At 42.7% G+C, this 20895-nt stretch overlaps 1 protein-coding gene and 2 long non-coding RNA genes across 5 annotated transcripts; 2 read left to right on the top strand and 1 right to left on the bottom strand.

Annotated features, from left to right (window-relative positions):
• The first annotated feature begins 912 nt into the window (after positions 1–912).
• Positions 913–8183, top strand: LOC116590554. The gene is made up of 3 exons (XR_004285650.1): positions 913–1132; positions 3641–3942; positions 8148–8183. It is a non-coding gene; the product is annotated as an uncharacterized LOC116590554 (long non-coding RNA).
• A 31-nt stretch (positions 8184–8214) lies between these two features.
• Positions 8215–17548, top strand: LOC116590553. Of its 3 annotated transcripts, none has more exons than XR_004285647.1 (3): positions 8215–8488; positions 10422–10803; positions 17185–17548. It is a non-coding gene; the product is annotated as an uncharacterized LOC116590553 (long non-coding RNA). The 3 variants fall into 3 exon arrangements; XR_004285649.1 differs by having other exon boundaries at positions 9599–10803; XR_004285648.1 differs by having other exon boundaries at positions 9541–10803.
• LOC116590552 (40S ribosomal protein S4-like) lies at positions 15822–16702 on the bottom strand. Its single transcript, XM_032342458.1, has one exon. It carries the CDS (start codon positions 16662–16664, stop codon positions 15873–15875), a length of 792 nt encoding a protein of 263 aa, XP_032198349.1. The 5' UTR covers positions 16665–16702; the 3' UTR covers positions 15822–15872.
• Positions 17549–20895: the final 3347 nt, after the last annotated feature.

Here is a 20895-nt window from a genome sequence, read left to right as displayed (position 1 = left end):
GGATTTAAGCCCATTTGCATCAGCTTCAGTCCCTTTCCACTGAAAACATCTAGTGACCTTGGGTGAATGACTGAATGTGGACATCCTTGGTGGATTGTGACGTGCAGGGCTGGCTTCACCAGTGTATGACCTTGCTGTCACGTGAGGTTTCATGCTTAGTACCACCCAGCCCCACTTGGTTTCCTGTTCTGCTGTTACTGTTTCAAAATTCTTTTTTTTTTTTAAAGATTTTTTTAAATTTAAATTTTAATTTTAATTGACAGACAGAGATCACAATCAGGCAGAGAGGCAGGCAGAGAAAGGGGGGAAGCAGGCTCCCCGCTGAGCAGAGAGCCCGATGTGGAGCTTGATTCCAGGACGCTGAGATCATGACCAAAGCCGAAGGCAGAGGCTTAACCCACTGAGCCACCCAGGTGCCCCTCCTTTTTTTCTTTCTTTTTTTTTTTTAAAAGATTTTATTTATTTGAGAGAGAGAGAGAGAGACAGATATTGACAGAGATAGCAAGAGAGAGCATGAGTGGGGAGGAGAGGGAGAAGCAGGCTTCCCACTGTGCATGGAGTCCAATGTGGGGCTCCAACCCAGGACCCTGGGATCATGACCGGAGCTGAAGGCAGACACTTAACCAACTGAACCACCCAAGCACCCCTCAAAATTCTTAATAACTTATGATCAAGGGGCCCTGCATTTTCATTTGCCCTGGGCCCCCCAAATTGCATAGCTGGTCATAGCAGCATGACATTATTTTTTTTTTAAGATTTTATTTATTTGACAGAGAGAGAGAGAGATCACAAGCAGGGGGAGTGGCAGGCAGAAGGAGAAGCAGACTCCCCACTGAGCAAGGAACCTGATGCAGGACTCCATCCGGGACCCTGGGATCATGACCTGAGCCGAAGGCAGATGCTGAGCTGACTGAGCCACCCACGCATCCTCGGCATGACATTTCTTACCTTCTTGTTTTTATTCATCTGCCTTCTCAAGCTTTGAATCTTCACAGCTTCATCTTTAAGACCCTAGTCCAGATGCTTCATCTGTAAAACCCACCAGCTTAACTGGAAAATGAGGATGTTGAGCTCATCCTTCTGGATACTTTCCAGCACTGTTAAGAATTCAGCTTTCCCTCAACCCATTTTGGTAAGTAACAACTTTTCACTACCCAAAAGGGACCATTGAGGCAAATCCCAACCCCCCTGGCCTAGCTCTCATCTTCTTATTCAATAAGCTGTTCCTGTCACTCGTTCAGCCTCAACCTCCATTGCTCTCCAATGGGAATCACCTACTTCAGTCAAAATGAAATCAACAGAGGTGCCTGGTGGGCTCTGTCGGAAGGGCATGTGATTTTGAATCTTCAGACCCATGTTGTGAGTTCAAGCCCCATGTTGGGTGTAGAGATTACTAAAAATAAATAAATAAATAAATAAATAAAACTTTGAAAATAAAAATTATTATAACAGTGAAAACAGTGCATGTGAATAGTGGTTTTCAAGCAAACACACATTACAGTCTATGATCTTTGCAATAATTCTGTGAGATACAAAATTTTTAAAATTACCTTATGCCTTTATTCTGTTACAAATAGAATTTGCTGACAAGTATTATGTTTAGTGCAAAAGTCCACAAACTTAATGAGTATAGTTACTTGTCACTTTTAACAACTTTTTATTTTCTTTTGTTTTTCTTAAAGTTTTTATTTATTTATTTGTCTCAGAGAGAGAGAGAAAGAGAGCACAAGCAGGCAGAGGCAGAGATAGAGAAGCAGGCTCCCTGCTGAGCAAGGAGCTGGATGCAGGACTCGATCCCAGGACCCTGGGATCATGACCTGAGCCGAAGGCAGAGGCTTAACCAACTGAGCCATCCAGGCATCCCAACAACTTTTTATTTTGAGAGAATTTCAGACTTATAGAATGGTTGAATGAAGAATACAAAGACCTAACATATACCTTTTATTCAGATTCTTAAAATGTTAACATTTAACAAATTTGCTTTATCATTCTTTACCCCCATATGTATATATAAATACACACACATATATGTCCCTTTAGAGGTAAAAAGGCATAACTGTAATTTACTTTCAAATGGTCTACTTGCTCAGGAAATAATTATATATGTTTATATATTAAAACATATAATATACAAAACTATATGTCATGTATTTATATATTAACATATAAATATATTATTTCTATTATATATATATGTATATATTCCTTCAACCATTTGAGAGTAAATTGCAGATATGATGCTTTTTTACCCCTAAATACTTGAATATTTCCTGAAACAAGGGCTTTTTTTTTTTTTAAGATTTTATTTATTTATTTGAGAGAGAGAGCATAAGCAGGGGGAGCAGTAGAGGGAGAAGGAGAAGCAGGCTCCCCACTGAGCAGGGAGCCTGATGCGGGACTCGATTCCAGGACTCCAGGATCATGACCTGAGTCAAAGGCAGACACTTAACCATCTGAGTCACTCAGGCACCCAACAAGGGCATTCTTTTTGTAACAATAGCACAATTACAAAATGTGAAAAATAACACTAATTGTTAGTGTTAACAATAACACTAATTGATACACTAATTGATACACTAATACTTGCTAACCTACAAGCCTTATTCAAATATCATCAATGTCTCAGTAACGTCCTTTATAGCAAAAAGAAAAAAGTATTTTTCTGGTTCAGGATGCAATCCAGGATCACATGTTGTATTTCATCTATAAGTCTCCCTAGTTTCCTTCAATCTGGAATAATTGCTCAGTCTCTCTCTTCCTGCCATTACCTTGTCACTTGAAAAGTACAGGCCAGATGTTGTGTACAAAATCACTCCATTTAGTTTTATATGTGTTTTTTCCTCATGATTAAATTCGGGCTATGCATTTTTGTCAAGACTACCGCAAAAAATGATGCTGTGTTCTCAGTTCATTAAATGAGGAGGCATATGCTTTCTATTTGTCTCACTACTGGTGGTGTTAATTAACTTTGATTCCTAAATTAAGGTGGCATTGGTTGGGTATCTATAGACCATATCCTATTCCTTATAAAACTTTCACCCACTAATTTTAGTATTCATTGACACTAGAGTTCCTAATTCTTTTTTTTTTTTTTTTTTAAGATTTTATCTTTAAGTATCTTTAAGTAATCTCCACATCCAACAGAGGGCTCAAACGCACAACCCTGAGATCAAGAGTCACATGCTCCACAGATTGAGCCAGCCAGGCGTCCCAAGTCCCTAATTCTTTTAACTGAAAAAGTACACATGACTCAATGGTTCAAAAAAATCCAAACCATATAATACAGTAAATAGTACAGTGAAAAGTAAGTCTTCTGATATCAGATCCTGACTCCCTCTTCCTGTTACTTGTCTTTTTCTTTTTTTTTTTTTTTAAATTTTATTTATTTATTTGACAGGAAGAGATCACAAGTAGGCAGAGAGGCAGGTGGGGGCAGGGGAAACCAGGCTCCCTGCTGATCAGGGAGTCTGATGCGGGGCTTGATTCCAGGACCCTGAGATCATGACCTGAGCCAAAGGCAGGGGCTTAACCCACTGAACCACCTAGGTGTTCCTACTGGTTTTTTTCTGTGTCTTTGTGGAAGAAGCGATGTTACAGGATACTGAAACCCATTTCATTTTCTTCTTTCTGGATCTGCAAGAGGACAATACTTCCTACCCTGTCCTGCAGTGAGGCTGTGCCCAGGAGGCCAATTTTGGCTCAAAGACTGTGCAGAAAAGTGATATGTGCACTTCTGGGTCAGAACATTTAGTTCCAGTGTACGATTCCCCAGCTCTCCCTTCCCTTGCTGCAGCAGTTGTGGAAGCCACGGATTTAGATGGTGGAGTCACTGGACAGAAACAGCCTGGATCCCTGAGGCACCACATGGAGCAGAGCAGCCCTCCAGAGCTGCCTGTCTTGCACCGGACACCTGTGGCTCAAGAAATATAAGCCTTTGCTGTGGTGAGTAACTGATTTCAAGTTCACTACTGTCGTGTCATTACTACTACACGATTGAGTTTATCCTAGAAAAAATGTCCTGAAAATCCCTCATGTATTAAAAATATGCATTTATGCCTAATTTTACTGTATGTAAATATATTATGAAATAGTCTATATCTTCCTTTTCTAACCTAACAACATCTTTGAGACTGTTCTGCTTCAGAATAGACGGCTCATTCTTCTTCAGAGTTAGAAAGTGCTCTGTTACGTGAATGGACACTAGGGTATTTGGAAGGTATCTGTCTTTCATTTAAATTTCTTAAATAGGTACTACACACAGAGAGTTTAAAAAGAGTTCCAAGAGTATGTGTGAAAAATTCTCCCTCCCATGGCTTCCCTGAGCAAACACATTTCCCACCGAAGGTAACCAATATTTCCTGTTCCCTATGTATACTTCCAGAGATAGGTTATGTAGGATGTTGAAATGAAGCTCACTTAGTCTGATTTGTCTCAGATCCCCAAACAATGAAGTCACGTTCCAAGTTAGATGCCAGTCCACCACCACAGGATTTACAGGGGAAGATGATAGAAACACAGCTTTTCATTCTTAGTTCACCACCCACCTCCAGCCTGTAAAAGATGTTGGAGAGGTTGAAAAATATAGGAGAGTTAAGGTTTTTAGAGAAAGTTATCCGTGTCCTGAGTCATTGCCCCACCCCTAACCTCATTGTAAGAGTATGTACCCATCACCTCACACTGATGGGAGGAGTTTTACTGGGATCACCCAATAGTACATAATGCGTGTTCCTTCCAATTTGAGAGACAGAGTGGCCAGTGTCTGAGTTACAGCTGGAGTAGGTCAAAGGTGAAGGACTGCCTCAGGCCTCCCACGGGGTAGAGATGAGGCTATGGTTTGGGTGGTAGCCACACTCCCAAATGAACTTGTCCTTTGCTATGAAACATACATGCAGGGGGTCTGGAGAAGTTCAGTCTCAGATCCTTTTGGAGAACGCTGCCAGAAGTGACTGCATTTCAGTGGGAGGAAGGTGGAGGCACATCCCCAGATGCCCAGAGTCTTGAGAAAGACTTATGAACAAACACCAGTAAAAGCAATGCCTTCATCTACAGAAAGAAACTACAGAGATGTGGTCACCATTGATGGAATGATGGAGCTTTATAGAACTAAGGAATCCATTCCCTTCCCCAAAAAGAGTAGCATTAAATCTCTGCAAACCCCAGAGAATGCAGTTGCCACTCAGGACAGCACTAGTTAAGGGCAAACTTGAGCTTCTGGCCCAGAACTTCGTCCATATGCTCCACATTTAACAGACCTTACGGTTGTGCAAGTCATTCACTGAAACGCGTGCCTGGCTGTAGGTGCAAACGGGGCTCCAATCCAGCCTGCTTTCCAAGCTCCAAACCATATGCCCTGGCAGGGGGTTGTGTCTTCTCAGAGGAATTGCCTTTTTCTACTTCACACGGAGGCGCAGCCCTCTCCCTGTAGGATGGCAGGCATCCCTGAGGAGAACCTCTTTCTGACCTCCACCGAGGCAGCACATAGACTAGCAGACCCCCAGTGTGCAGGGCTCAGAGACATTAGCTAGCAAGAGGAAGAAAGGAATGGAAGTATTGAATGAGGGAGTGAAACCGGTCACACAGTCCTTTTCTGTGGGAGGTGACCCACCTTATAGAGGCCCAAGCTAGCTGCAAGGGAGGAAGAAGCCTCAGGGGTTTTCTTGTTATTTGGTTTTCAAGATTTCATTTACTTATTTGCCAGAGAGAGAGAGAGAGCGAGCACACGCAGGGAGAGTGACAGGCAGAAGGAGAGAAGCAGGCTCCCTGCTGAGCAAGAAGCCCGATGGGGCGCGATCTCAGGACTCTGAGATCATGAACTGAGCCAAAGGCAGATACCTAACTGACTTGAGCCACCCAGGCACCCCAAGAAGCCTCAGTTTTAAATCAGTTTTAGAATGATGACTCTTACAGGGGGCTGGGCATTTTTGTTGCTTAACTCATGCTGTCTGGGAGACCAGTGTGACAGGAGGACTTATGAAACCTAAGAGTGATCAGCACAGTTGAGGGACCTGACCAAGATCTCCTCTAAGGGGGCAAGGGGAAACCAGAGCCCCTGAGAATAAATTTAAAAAGTCCACTGGAAGAGTTGTATCCTGTAGTAGAGACCTCTAGCTCCCTACTAATGTGCATTCCCTCCTTCAGGCACAAAGCCAGGCAATGTTTCCTACTGTCCCTTGCAATTAGATAGAATCTTTAGACTCGATTCTCTACAGTGGAATGTGAGCCAGATTAGGGTTAATCTGATGGGTGCCCCTTCCAGGACTGGCCTAGTAACAGCCACTCCCCACTCCCCCCACGCCATGAAACTCTTTTCTTTCCTCTTCTGCTAACTGGATACAATTGGTGACAAGGACACCAAGGATGATAGGCAGAAGGAACCTGGGTCCATATAAAATCCGTACTAATTGCAAAGGGAAAAAGAATAACTTTACAGTACAGAGAACTGGCAGACAACCACCTTAACCAAGTGATCAAAGTTAACGTCGTCATACCATATGCCTCCTGATACGATGCACTGAAAATAAATGGTACCACTTCTGCAGTGTTCCTTCCAGAAATGCATATCCTCAAATCTAATCAGGCAAACCTGAACTGAGGACATGGTACAAAATAAAGGGCCTGTACTCTTCAAAAAGTCAAAGCCGGAGTGTCTGGCTGGCTCAGTCAGTTGAGCAACCTGACTCTTGATTTCGGCTTCGGTCATGATCTCAGGGTCATGAGATCAAGCCCCTACATCAGGCTCCATGCTTAGGGCAGAGTCAGCTTGGGATTCTCTCTCTGTCTCCCTCTGTTCCCCCACACGCATGTGCACACATGCTCTCTCTCTCCCTCAAATAAATAAATAAAAACCTTTTTTTTAAAAAAAGTCAAAGTCATAAAAGAAGAAGACTGTAGATTATTTAAAGGAAAATAAAGAGATTGGACTTCCTTTTTTAAAAAAAAAGTGTTTATTTATTTATTTGGCAGAGAAGAGAGAGAGAAAGCAAGTACAAGCAGGGGAGGAGCAGGCTCCCTGCTCAGCGAAGAGCCCAGTGTGGGCAAGGAGCCCAATGTGGGCCTCTATCCCAGGACCCGGGATCATGACCTGAGACAAAGGCAGCTGCCCAACCAACTGAGCCAACCAGGAGCCCCAGGGCTTTCTTTTTTTCTTTTTGAATTTAAGTGGGCTCCACACCCATTGTGGAGCCCAGTGCAAGGCCTGAACTCAGGACCTTGAGATCAAGACCTGAGCCGAGATCGAGAGTCAGACGTTCAAACAACTGAGCCGTCCAGGCGCTCCCAAGAGATTTGACTTTTTTTTTTGAGATTTGACTATTTTAAAATGCAGTGTGTAATCCTGGACCAGAAAAACAAGTTTTTGTTTTATTTTTTAAAATTTTAAAAAGATTTTTATTTATTTATTTGACAGACAGATCACAAGTAGGCAGAGAGGCAGGCAGAGAGTGAGGGGGAGGCAGGCTCCCCACTGAGCAGAGAGCCCAATTCGGAGCTTGATCCGAGGACCCTGAGATCATGACCTGAGCTGAAGGCAGAGGCTTTAACCCACCGAGCCACCCAGGTGCCCCAAGTTTTTGTTTTATTTTGATATAAAGGATACTTTGGGGACATTTAGAAAAAAAAGGAGTATGATCTGTAAGTTAGATAATAGTATCGTGTCAAAATTCATTTCCAGGGACGCCTGGGTGGCTCAGTCAGTTAAGCCACTGCCTTCAGCTAAGGTCATGATCCCAGGGTCCTGGGATTGAGTCCCGCATAGGTTCCTTGCTCAGCAGGGAGCCTGCTTCTCTCTCTGCCTCTGCCTGCCACTCTGCCTGCTGTGCTCTCTCTCTCTCTGACAAATAAATAAAAATAAAGTCTTTTAAAAATTGATTTCCAATGAATTGTACAATGGTTATGTAGGAGAGTGTACTTGTACTTTTGAAACACACACTAAAATATTTAGTTTTAAAGGGATGTTGTATCTGTAAATTACTCTCAGATGGATCACAGAATAGAATAACATGTATACAGAGAGAGAATGATGAAACAAATGTGGTAAAATGTCAACATTTGCAGAATATGGGGCCAATGTATATGGGAATTTTTGGTACTAATTTTGCAACTTTTCTTTAGAAAACATTATCACCAAATAACCTTTTTTTTTTGGACAGAGAAACAGCCAGAGAGGGAATGGAAGCAGGAGGAGCAGGGAGCTGATGTGGGGCTTGATCCCAGGACCCTGAGATCATGACCTGAGCCAAACGCAGATGCCTAACCACTGGCACCCCACCAAATAATTTTTAATTATATACACTTGAACACCTAGAGTGGAAAATGATGGCCAGTGGGACAGAAAACAAAAGCATGGGAAGAAAGACATGTGGCTGAGTAGTTGTTGGCTTTGCACTTCATACAGTCATCGGGTTGCTCCAAGGTTCTCGTGTTCAGTAGCAACTTCGAAGGATCATCTGCTTTCTGGCAGCTCTTGGGGAACCTCGATTTCAAATGTCTGGTAAGTGCCATTTTCCAATTTTTTGTTGTTGTGTAACAGATAATCTCATGTTAGCTGAGGAACATGAGACTGAAGATCAGTCCTTTGGAGTTTGACTGCTCTAAGGTCTTTTTCAAGCAAGGTTTAAGTTCCTTAGTTCCAAAATACCCAGTGCCTGATCTAAGGGCATTTAGAAGCTGGTTAGGTGGCTGGCAAGGGAATGTGACCTGTGCCTGTTACTGAGTAGACTCAGTAGGTCTGGTTAGTCCTTTGCAACATGCAGCCAGCTCTGCCTATAAGAGGTTAGAATCCAGTAGACTTCTGGCCAATAGAATCCAGTAGAATCTCTCTGGTGGAGAGATTCCTGGTTATATGGGCCTGCCTGCCAGTGACAAATTCACAGGGAGACAAGCTGTGAGTTCCTGAATGGGAAGAACTTGGGGTCTTATTTTTTTTTAAGATTTTATTTATTTATTTGACAGAGAGAGAGAGAAAGAGAGCACAAAAGTAGGGGGAGAGGTAGAGGGGAAGGGAGAAGTAGACTCCCTGCTGAGCAAGGAGCCCAAGGCAGGGCTAATCCCAGGACCCTGGGATCATGACCTGAGCTGAAGGCAGAGGCCTGACTGAGCCACCCAGGTGCCCTAAGAACACGGAGTCTGAAGTACCGAGGACAGTACTCAAGGCCAAGGGAACTCAATTGGTATCCGCTAATTTAGCTCATTAAATTATCAATATTTCTTTTGTTCTCTCCTCTTTTCTTTTTTTTTAAAGATTTTATTTATTTATTTGACAGAGACAGCAAGAGAAGGAACACAAACAGGGGGAGTGGGAGAGGGAGAAGCAGGCTTCCCGCTGAGCTCAGTTGTTAAGCATCTGCTTTGCTCAGGTCATGATCCCAGGGTCCTGGGATCAAGTCCCACCTCGGACTCCCTGCTCAGCAGGAATTCTGCTTCTCTCTTTGCCTGCTGTTCCGCCTGCTTGTGCTCACTCTCTCTGTATCTCTCTTAACCTAATAAATAAATAAAATCTTAAAAAAAAACCAACTCGCTTTTTTTGGTGTCTGTTTTTAATAGGGACACTTGAAGAGGTAAAAAGAAAAAACATTCTCTTTCTTTCCATGGTTTTCTGAAGTCATGATCATGAGTCAGAATGTCAGAGTGTATTGGCAGCTCCTTGCTGTGTTTAACAAGATACCATAAGAGGCAAGCTCAAGCAAGAATGTCCTGGTTTGCAAGCTGACACGAAAAGGAACTGAGAGAGCCCAGAACTAGGGCCTTGTGCCCCAACAGCAGGAAAAAAGACTGAAAAGGTTATCCACAAAGATATTTCAGTTAAACAGAGGACTCCAGCACGAGTGCAAAGAAAAGTCTCGAGGCTTTCCTTCCTCCTAAGCCTTTGTTTCATATGGCTTCACTGTAACTGCCATTAAGTTGGGAGAGAGAGGCGTGGAGTAAAGAAATAAATGAAAGTTGATACTTCTATCCTGGAAAAAAAAAAAATCTTTGAGGCATGATTTCTGGTACAAGAAGCTGCTTAGAAGCAAATCGACCCGAAGATTCTGTACTGCTTCAACCCCACAAGCCTGGCCTGAGTAAATAAGGAAAGCCATAAAATAATACCTGGGGCCATACAGTCCCCAAGGAGGGCATGCCCCCACCTCACGTATAGCCAGGGAAAGCAATGGCAGAGGGCTGAACCAGGGCATAAGGAGAACATGGACAAGAGAATTTTTCCTAAAGAGCAAAATTGGATCTCTTCTAGGTGCTTCCTTCACTACCGGAAAGGGAGTCTTCACGGTGTCCATCTAGCAGGATTCCATGATTGCTTTAGACATGACTGTACATGTTTCCCAATCTCCCTCTTCCAAATAGTTTGTGTTGCAGTTTTCCTGTTCCCTCTGTCACTGTGTAGTGGGGTAATGGTGACGTGGCAACAACTTGGCTTTTAATTATAGGTTGCTGGATCGTGAAGAAATTCGTTCAGGCCAATTGAAGAAGACTGCGATCCAAATTTTCATATGGATGCCATAACTGGATAGGACTTCTTGTGGTCTCCCTTTGGGGAAGAGTGATTGTATTTGGTGACCAGAAAGACCAACTGTAACAGAGACCTCTTGCTGTCTGCCAAAAGCCATTATTCTCTGCAGGCACACACCCCTTCCAATTTGGGAGTGGCCATATGACAAAGTTTTCTCCAATGTAATGTGACTGGAAGCAATGTGTACCACTTGGTGACTATGGGGTGGGACAGCACAAGAATGAAGAGCCTAGGTTCCTGAACACCAGCAATGAAAGACGACCATGTCCCTGACCTGAATATCTGCCCAGGACTGTCAGGTAAGCAAGAAATAAACTGTCTGTGGGCGCCTGGGTGGCTCAGTTGGTTAAGCATTTGTCTTTGGCTCGGGTCATGATCTCAGGGTCCTGGGATCGAGCCCCACATCGAGCTCTCTGCTCAGTAGGAAGTCTGCTTCTCTCTCTCTCTCTCTCCCTCTGCCCCTCTCCACTGCTTGTTCTCTCTCTCTCTCAAATAAGTAAAATCTTTTAAACAAAAACAAAACAAAACAAAAAAGAAACAATTTTGCTGAGTCACATTTTGGATCTGCTTGTTGCAGTATACCCCATAAGTCATACAGTATACCCCATGAGTCATGCTTGTTCCACATAATGATTACATACTCATACAAATGATGTACATACTACATCCTTTAAATCACAATTATTAATGGTAACATACTAATCACCCTTTAACAAACCTTGCTTTTTTTCATTTAATGTCTTGGGAAGTGTTCCATATCAGTCCATTAAAAACTTCCTCATTTTTTCTTTACTTTCTTTTTCACTTCTTGATAGTGTATTTAATTATTTATTTAACCAGTTCCCAACTGATGGGCATTTAGGCTGTTTCTGGTCTTTTGTTAGACACTCTCATGCTCACGTTCTTTCAGCTGGTCCTCTGCAAATGCAAGATACAGGTCAGCCTCATGTACAGAATGCTCTAGTTTTACTCTCTGATGTGGGACTTAACTTCTTTTAGCCAAATTGCAAAGCTAATATGTGACATTACTGATTCTCTATGGCACACTAGGATAAATTATGTATTACAAAATAAACTCAGGGATGCCTGGGTGGCTCAATGGGTTAAGCCACTGCTTTTGGCTCAGGTCATGATCCCAGGATCCTGGGATCGAGTCCCGCATCAGGCTCCTTGCTCAGCAGGGAGCCTGCTTCTCCCTCTGCCTCTGCCTGTCACTCTGCCTGCTTTTGCGCTCGCTCGCTCTCTGACAAATAAATAAATAAAATCTTTAAAAAAAATAAAAAAATAAAAAATAAATGGTTACAAGTGAAATACTCACACTACTGGGAGGAACGTGGCATGGTGGTCACCAGCATGAATTACAGTCAGACAGCCCTGGTTTCAAATCCCAGCCCTGCTCTCTATAACATAACTTTGGGCATGTTACTTAACTCCGGTGAGCATGTTATCTCATCTGTGAAATGGGCATTATTGTGAGGATTAAATGAGAAGGTAAGTGAAGCACTTAGCACATAATAACTATCAGTTAAGAAGTACTATAGATTTTTCCTTAATATAGCATTTTTTTAAAAGATTTTATTTATTTGACAGACAGAGATCACAAGTAGGTAGAGATGCAGGCAGAGAGAGAGGAGGATGCAGGCTCCCTGCTGAGCAGAGAGCCCGATGCGGGACTCGATCCCAGGACCCTGGGATCACGACCCGAGCTGAAGGCAGAGGCTTAACCCACTGAGCCACCCAGGCGCCCCTAGCATTTTTTTCCTGTTGACCAAAGACAACAAAAGTTAGACTGGACTCTGAGGTTAGGGCATCCATCGTAATTATCTTTATTTTTAAGATGGGAATTGTTTTTCAAAAGATTAAATCATTCAAATTTTTTCTTTTTTGAAATAATTTTTATTTTACAAATTTTTCTGTAATTTGGTAGTTACTTTTAGAATTCTACCACTGGCATCTTCCCAAGTCAGTAGAAATTATGGACTTCATTGTTTTTAATGGCTATACCCATTTTGGAGATAACTTTTCTTTTTCATAAGGACAAAGGCCTCAAATTTTGTGACTGTTCATGAGTTTTCTATCAAACAATTAGGATTCAACTGTATTGGGTCAGGGCTGATCCCATTACAGGTCCAGGAAATTCAGTCATTGTCAATGTTATCATTGATGTTAAAACAAATGACACACAGACTGCTTTGGGGAGTGAGAAAGAATTGTAGAAAACGCATGCAAATGTAAATGCCATTCTTCTAGCACTTGAATTCCAGAAGTGAAACTGGATGGCTGAACTGTCCATATTAGGAAATGACTGGTTGCTTGATGAGCACATAGTTAAGCTCAGTAGTTTGCTTTTCAGGGGGTGTGGGTGGCATGGAAGGGAATTGGTCAGGAGGATATTATTATTAGATCAGTTAGTTTTAGAACCACTCTATTCTCTTCCAGCATAATCTCAGTGCAGTTATAAGCATTATAAAATCAAACTTTCACTTCAGTTGGAGAGCCTGAAAACCCAGCTCAGTTGGGTTTTCTTTGTTTTTTAATGCAGAGGGCTTGAACTCACGACCCTGAAACCAAGCCCTAAGCTGAGAACAAGAGTTTGATGCTTAACCAACTGAGCCACCCAGGAGCGCCCCCAGCTCAGTTTTTTGTTGTTGTTGTTGTTGTTTTAAGATTTTATTTATTTATTTGACAGAGAGAGATCACAAGTAGACGGAGAGAGAGGCAGGCAGAGAGAGAGAGAGAGGGAAGCAGGCTCCCTGCTGAGCAGAGAGCCCGATGCGGGACTCGATCCCAGGACCCTGAGATCATGACCCGAGCCGAAGGCAGTGGCTTAACCCACTGAGCCACCCAGGTGCCCCCCAGCTCAGTTTTTAAAGGTGAAGTTTCTGAATCAGATTCCCAAATAAGGTTATCTGTTATTCCCTGAAACTGCAGCAGGTGAAAATCCTATGTTAAGATTGGTTTGAATCAAAGCTTTCAACATATGCTCTTGCTATAAAGTAGTAAATGAAGGCACGGGATACAGATAAGCCCTTTCCACCTCTCTGGCATTGCATGTGGTTCACCTTAATAAAACACCAGGGGCTCCCTTTATACAATACTCAGTTTTCTTTAGCTAAGAATGAGGGCTAAGATAGCAGCAGTAAGCCGGCACTGGGAACATGGCTGTGTAATGTGATTCATGGGGACAATAAAGATATGATGAGCCAGGCACCCAAACTCCTCAAGCCACACAAAGCCAAGTGCTTCCCACCCTATATTTGAGAAACTCCTTTCCTCCACCCCGTTTTTGGAAGCTTCTTTTTCACTGAAGTTTCTCTAGGATACTTCGCATCCTCTGAGCCCATGTTTCCAAAATACTTACTGTCCTAAATTCTCTATACTTTAGTCCTGAAATTGACAGTTGTGTTGTTGTTGTTTTTTAGTTCAGAGAGAACAAGAATCCTGGCCAACTTTAACAATAGAAAATGCATATTACTGTTCTTGATAAATCAACATTCAGTGTTGGTGCTTGGAAATAAATATTTTTTTGGTGGAGATAAAGCCCCCAGGCATGTGCAGGGGTCTGTGGACACATTATGGCAACTGGTTGGCTCCATGATTCTTCCAGCCAACCAAGCTCACTGCCAGCCCAGCTTCAGCTCAGACTTCCTCTCCTCTTAGCCTCACCAGCACTTGACAGTGTCGAGCTTATCACAGCTCCACTGGGTGGGGAGCCAGATGGCTTCCAAAAAGCCCCGACCAGAGGCATAGACCTATGACCAGATGTTGCATTCTGGGACAGATGGCTTGAAACACCTCCTGCTGCCTTTTGCTCTGACAGTTTGCGGGACCATTGAGTGCGAGAGCCATCAGAGAAATCTGGCTGGAGTTTGCAAAGACAGCTTTCAATAAACCATCAAGGAGAGTGAGACAATCTAAGGGTGAGTCAAAAGCAAGTCACTTTGGGATCAGTGAGTCACTTGTTAATTGCTTTAGAGGTTTGACTTGTTCTGTTCCTCAGTGACAGAACCATACAGTCAAGGCAGTCCATCAGGGCGTTGGCCAATCCCAGAGCCACAGGTTGGAAAGGACCTTTGCAGTGAGAGTAGGTCGAAAGGGAATATGGCAGGAGAGCAGCTACCTGCAAAAGAAGGCTGGCTACAGAAGAAGGGAGTCCCTGTTACTTTGAAGGCATTCTCCAAGCTCAACTTTGGGTCTCAGCCGTTGGGTGCTGACAGTTTTCCTGGGTTGACGGGCTTGTGGAAGCTCAAATGTCAGGTAACTCAAGTCATCAGACACCAAGTAACAACTGCCTGATTCAAAATATGAACAGGGCAGTAGAAGAAAGGACTGAAGCATCAGCCTGACGGGCTTACCCTCCCTGCTCCATGGGAAAACACGCAGCACAGTGAAAAACCAGTCACGCCGCAGGCAACATTACGGGTGCCTCCAGCTCCATGAAGAGGTCCCCTCAGGAATCTGTGGACTTGATCCACCACCTTTTATACCCCACCGGATGGTCACATTCCTTCTCTACATTTACTCGGCGAGGCTTTACACATGCTCAGAGAGGCTCCTGAGGCTATACCTTGACCTCAGGATAAGAGGAAACCCTAATCATCTGGTCACATTTTAATTTTCCATGGCATTAAAGGTTTAGTAACTGCAGGACAGTCCTTTCCTGACTTACGAGGCTAGTCAATCCTGCAAAACCTCTCATGAAACTAATGCAAGCTGAAAATGTCATCACCGGTAATTTCAATGGGAAAACATTTTTTGTTTCTTGAGTCCCCAAACTGATACTCATTCATGCTCAAACGTCAAATCTCATTGAGACAGACCCAATTACATGAATAATTAATATTGGCTATCATGAACGCAAATGGAAGCCATCTTTCTCTTAACTAGTTATGACTAAATTACATGATTATTCTATAATATGACCATTTCCCTGTTCTTAGTTTTTATGTCCTATACATGTAAGCTTAAATTTAAGACAAAACATACATACAAATGACACTCAATACTTACACAATTCAACCTTTAGTTTAAAAAAAAGAAAAAAAAAAAAGAGCGCCCAGGTGGCTCAGTCATTAAGCATCTGCCTTAAGCTCAGGTCATGATCCCAGGGCTCTGGGATAGAGCCCCACATCGGGCTCCCTGCTCAGGAGGAAGCCTGGTTCTCCCTCTCCCACTCCCCCTGTTTATGTTACCTCTCTCGCTGTCTCTTTCTCTGTCAAATAAATAAATAAAATATTTAATAAATAAATAAATAGCAATAAAATCAGTGAAAACTACACAAATGATATTAGTTTTTTTTTTTTTTTATCGTGCTGTATGACCTTTAATTAGGTATAAAGACTTCCAATCACGTCACCTAGGGACCATTCTACCCGTTGCTCTGTTTGGCCGCCAGTCTCTTGTCTCTCTCTTCAGCAATGGTGAGGCGGATACCCTTTCCACGGGGAAGAGAAATCCATGGTTTGTTGCCTTTGCCAATAACAAAAATGTTGGAGAGTCGGGTGGCAAAGCTGTTGCCATTGGCATCTTTCACGTGAACCACATCAAACGAACCAGGGTGTCTCTCTCTGTTGGTGATCACACCAATTCTTCCCAGGTTAGCACCCCCAGTCACCATACACAGATTACCAGTGTCAAACTTGATGAAATCAGTAATCTTTCCAGTTTCCAAATCAATCTGAATGGTGTCATTGACCTTGATGAGGGGATCAGGATAGCGGATGGTGCGAGCATCGTGAGTCACCAGATGGGGGATGCCTTTTGTCCCCACAAAGATCTTTCTCACTTTGCACAACTTGTACTTGGCCTCCTCGAGTGTAATCCGATGAACAGCAAAGCGACCCTTGGTATCATAGATCAGACGGAAATTCTCTCCGGTCTTGTCAATGCTGATGACATCCATAAAACCAGCAGGGTATGTTATATCAGTTCGGACCTTGCCATCAATCTTAATAAAACGCTGCATACAGATCTTCTTTACTTCATCTCCTGTTAGGGCATACTTAAGTCTGTTCCTTAAGAAAATGATGAGAGGGAGACACTCTCTCAACTTATGGGGACCAGTAGATGGGCGAGGAGCGAACACACCAGTCAGTTTATCCAGCATCCAATGCTTTGGAGCTGCTACACGCTTCAGATGTTTCTTGGGACCACGAGCCATGGCTGCGCTAGGAACGAAAAGAGGCAAATGATATTAGTTTTACTGAACAAGCTGAAATACAACGGACATGACATGTAAGATTACCCCTGCTGTAAGTAAGCAAAACAGTGAGAAATCAGATGGGACAACATAAGATAACCTAGACTAGCCACGTGAAGGGGATGTATGGTGGCTCTCTTCTTTAGGTGCTAAGCAGCTCCAAGAAGTACATCCAACTAAATCCAGTCTATTAGATACAAAGAAATACCCTGGGTGTCCTTTATCTTTTGCTGAAAAATTAACCCACCTCAAAATTTATTGCTTTAACTTTAGAACAATAAATATTATTTTTCACTGGTCTGTGGGTTCACTGGGGGTTTCTTTGGGTCTGGGCCAGCATAGCTGGACTTAGTCTACAGTGGCCTGGCTCACATGTCCAGGGCTTGGCAGGCTAATTGGTCTAAGGAGCCACACTCATATGTCTGGCAATGGGTTAGATGTCAGATGAGGTGTTGACATCCTTTCTCTCCTCACCCATCAGGTCAGCTGTGAGTTTTTCACAACGTGGCAGAAGAGTTCCCAGCAGCAAGAGAGAGCAAGCCACCATCTGTAAGCACTTTTTAAAGAATCTCTTTGTATCAGATTTGCTAATGTTCCATAGAACAAAGCAAGTCACATGGCCAAGCCTAGATTCAAAGGGAGGAGAGACTACATCTCTTGAGGGGAGAAGCTGGAAAATACCAAGGCTATTCTGTTCAATTCTATCATGGAAGCCAAAATAGAGAGATTGAATGATATTCCTTTTAAACTGAACGGGTGATTTATCTCAGGGTTTAAACATATTTCCACTGGGGCGGGAGGAGACTTTTCTGTTTTAACGACTGAGGTCATCTAGTAAGGCTGCCATCTTGGGTCCACTACTGTACCCGAGGGAAAGAGTTAAAACCAAAGAGGAAGGCTACGGCTCTGCAGGCCACATGAAGAAATTTCAGTCTTGATCCCAAGAGCAACGGGACACCATAGAACATGTTAAGGAGAGATAAGATCACTTGGGCTATGGTGAGGATAGTAATTCTAGAAACTTTTCCGGAAAGGGGAATAGTGAGATAAGCCTTTCGTCATAGAATATGGGGTCAAGGGAAAGATTTTTTGTTTGTTTGTTTTAAAGCAAATATGGTTGAAACTAAAGCTTGATAGACTACTGATAGAATGATACAATACTGCAAGAGGTTAGAGGGAGAGCCCTGGGAACTGGGAAGGGAAACTCCAGCATGCATGAAATGTTTGGCTTACAAAAAATTATCATACAATAAAATTGACTGTATTTTGCTGTATCGTTCTCTGGGTTTCAGAAAAGTCCCATCTCCCCAAACCCTCCATTTTGCTATTTCTTTATACTCACTCCTTTACCCCTAACTACTGGCAACCACTGACTCATTCTCCATCACTACAGTGCTCATCTTCTCAAGAATGTCACTTTGAGATTAGCTTTTTTCATTCAGCAGAATGATTTTATTATTATGTTGGTATAATGCCAAGTTGTTGGGTATATCAATATTTCATTCTTTTATATTGCTGAGTAGTACCCCACTGGGGTCGGCTTCTGACAACATTCCCCAGCTGAGTATATGGTTTCACTATTCTACCAGTTATTCAGGCCAAAACCTTGGCTTCATCTTTGACTCGACTCTCTTCTTCAATCTACACATCCATCAGTAAATCCTCAAGGCTGTACTTTCATAATTGACCTAGAATCTGACTTCTTAATACTTGCGCTGCTGTCATCAAGTTCAGGCCACCATCTTCCTTTGCCAGGGCAAGTGCTTCTACTCTTTCCCCTTGCCCTGCAGTCTGTTCTGCACACAACAGCTATATTGAGACTTTTAGAGATTTAAATCTAATCAGGCCACTCTTCTGCTCAAAACTCTCCAGTGGTTTCAGTGTTGACAATCCAGAGTTGTCACCATGGCCTAAAAGACCCACAGGATTGAGCCCCTAACTACCTCTCTGATGTCTTTTCTGTCACCATCCCCCTCACTCACTCTGTTTCAGCTCTAGGGGTCTCTTTGCTATCCCGTTAGTAAGCCAAGCATGCTCGTGCCTCAGAGAATTTGAACCTGCTGTGTCCTTTGTCTGGAACACTCCCTTCGTAGATATCCACATGGCTCAGCCCATCAAATCAATTCCAGTTTCTACTTATCAGTCCCTCTCTAATATCTAAAATAGCAGCTACCTGACACCATTGTCTAACCCCTACTCTGCTTTGTTTTTTGTCATAGCACACATATATTTTTCTGTCTCTCAACACTAGAAAAATCTTTTAGGATGAGGACTTTGTTCACTGCTTAACAAGCACCTAAACAGGTGCCCTGCTTGGCATATAGAGAGAGTTCAATGAATATTTTTTATTTAGTAAGTTATAGAAGGAAAAGACAGAATGGGAACACATGTTAATTTCTAGATCTTAGGACATTCTACATTTATTTCATTTTAATTTCAGTATAGTTATCATACAGCATTATATTAGTCTTGGGTATACAATACAGTGATTTCATAATTCTATACATCACCCAGTGCTCAAATGCACTCCTTAATCCCCATCATCTGTATCTCCCATCTCCCCACCCACCTCCCCTATGGTAACCATTAGTTTGTTCTCTATGGTTTTTGTTTTGGTTTGGTTTTTGGTTGGTTTTTTTTGTTTGTTTAGATTTTATTTGACAGAGAGAGACAGTGAGAGAGGGAATACAAGCAGTGAGAAGCAGGAATCTAGGATCATGACCTGAGCAGAAGGCGGATGGTTAATGACTGAGCCACCCAGACACCTATTGTTTATTAAGTTCCACATGTGAGTGAAATAATATGGTATTTGTCTTCCTTTGCCTGACTTATTTCACATAGCATTATACTCTAATTCTATCCAAAGTGTTGCAAATGGCAAGATTTCATTCTTTTTTATGGTTAAATAATATCCATTGTGTATATATCACATCTTCTTTATACATTCTCTATTGATGGACACTCAGGCTATTTTTATAATAATCTGGCTATTGTAAATAATGCTGCAACAAATATAGGGGTGCATGTATTCTTTTTATTTAGTGTTTCTGTATTTGGGCAGTATAGGGCATTCTGATTTTTCTGTTACTTATTCAGTAAGATAATCAGGGGAAGGTGTATGGGAACTGTAGGGCTACAGATTTGCAGAGACAGTGAAAAGCAAGTTAACTAGAAAAATACTGCAATGAAATTTCCAAGCATTGTTCAGAGCCCATTTAAGGTTGAAATTAATAATTTAGTGATGCCAGTCTGTTCAGCAAGACAATTTTCTACAACAAGATACAGGCATGGAGAAGCATGTTGGTCCATCTAGGGTGGAAAACTTAGGTGGGGAAAAGAGTGGTGGGCAGGCTTAGGAGTAAGAGTAGGATTGTAATGGAATACCATCGTATTTAAAATGCATTAAGAGGGGAAGTGAAGGACGCCTGGATGGCTCAGTTGGTTACGCAACTGCCTTCAACTCAGGTCATGATCCTGGAGTCTCCCGATCGAGTCCCACTTCAGGCTCCCTGACTTTCTCCTCGGTCATGCTGTCTCACTCTCTCAAGTAAATAAATATATATATATATAAAAAACTTTTAAAAAGGAGGGGGTAGTGAAGAATGTGGACTAATGGGGGCTTTCAACGGATTAGAAGTACTTCTAAGCCTTTGAAAGTCCCCATTAATTAAAATTTTAAAAAAGTTAAGTTCTTGAACAGTCAAGCTGAAAGGACATCAGGCTGTAACTGGGCAGAAGGATGTTCCAATTAGTAATCTGTGACGCGATAACGTTTCTGGTGACAAGGTCCAGGTTTTTATTTAAATTTGGGAGGCTGATGTAAGGGTCGCTAGAGATGAGGCCCCGACGGTAACCCGGCAGTTTGACTAAAATGATCAAGGTGGAAGCTAGAGGGGATAAAAGTAAGACAAGGAGCTGGACGAAGCAAGACGATCTGGAAGAGGCGGTTAAACAGGTGGCAAAGTCTTAAAAGCGTTGGAGAAGCAAGGGTTTTTACAAGAGGTGGCCGCATTCGGTACATAGCTCCCCGACCTCCTGAACCTGGGGAGTGAGAATACTAATTCTCCAAGGGATGAAGTACCCTCGAGGGACAGCCAGGTCTCCGTCGGAGAAGTTCAGAGAAAACTGATCTGGAAGCGGGAATCTCGGAGAAAGAGCGATATGAGAGCAGTGAACTGGGACGGGGACCGAA

This window comes from Mustela erminea, chromosome 5 (genome assembly GCF_009829155.1).
Source record: "Mustela erminea isolate mMusErm1 chromosome 5, mMusErm1.Pri, whole genome shotgun sequence".
NCBI classification, from domain to species: domain Eukaryota; kingdom Metazoa; phylum Chordata; class Mammalia; order Carnivora; family Mustelidae; genus Mustela; species Mustela erminea.
This window is presented reverse-complemented; position numbering and strand designations above follow the sequence as displayed.

What these genes read in the sequence shown, in the direction of transcription:
- LOC116590552 (XM_032342458.1), bottom strand. Translation starts at nt 16,664, where the DNA reads ATGGCTCGTGGTCCCAAGAAACATCTGAAGCGTGTAGCAGCTCCAAAG.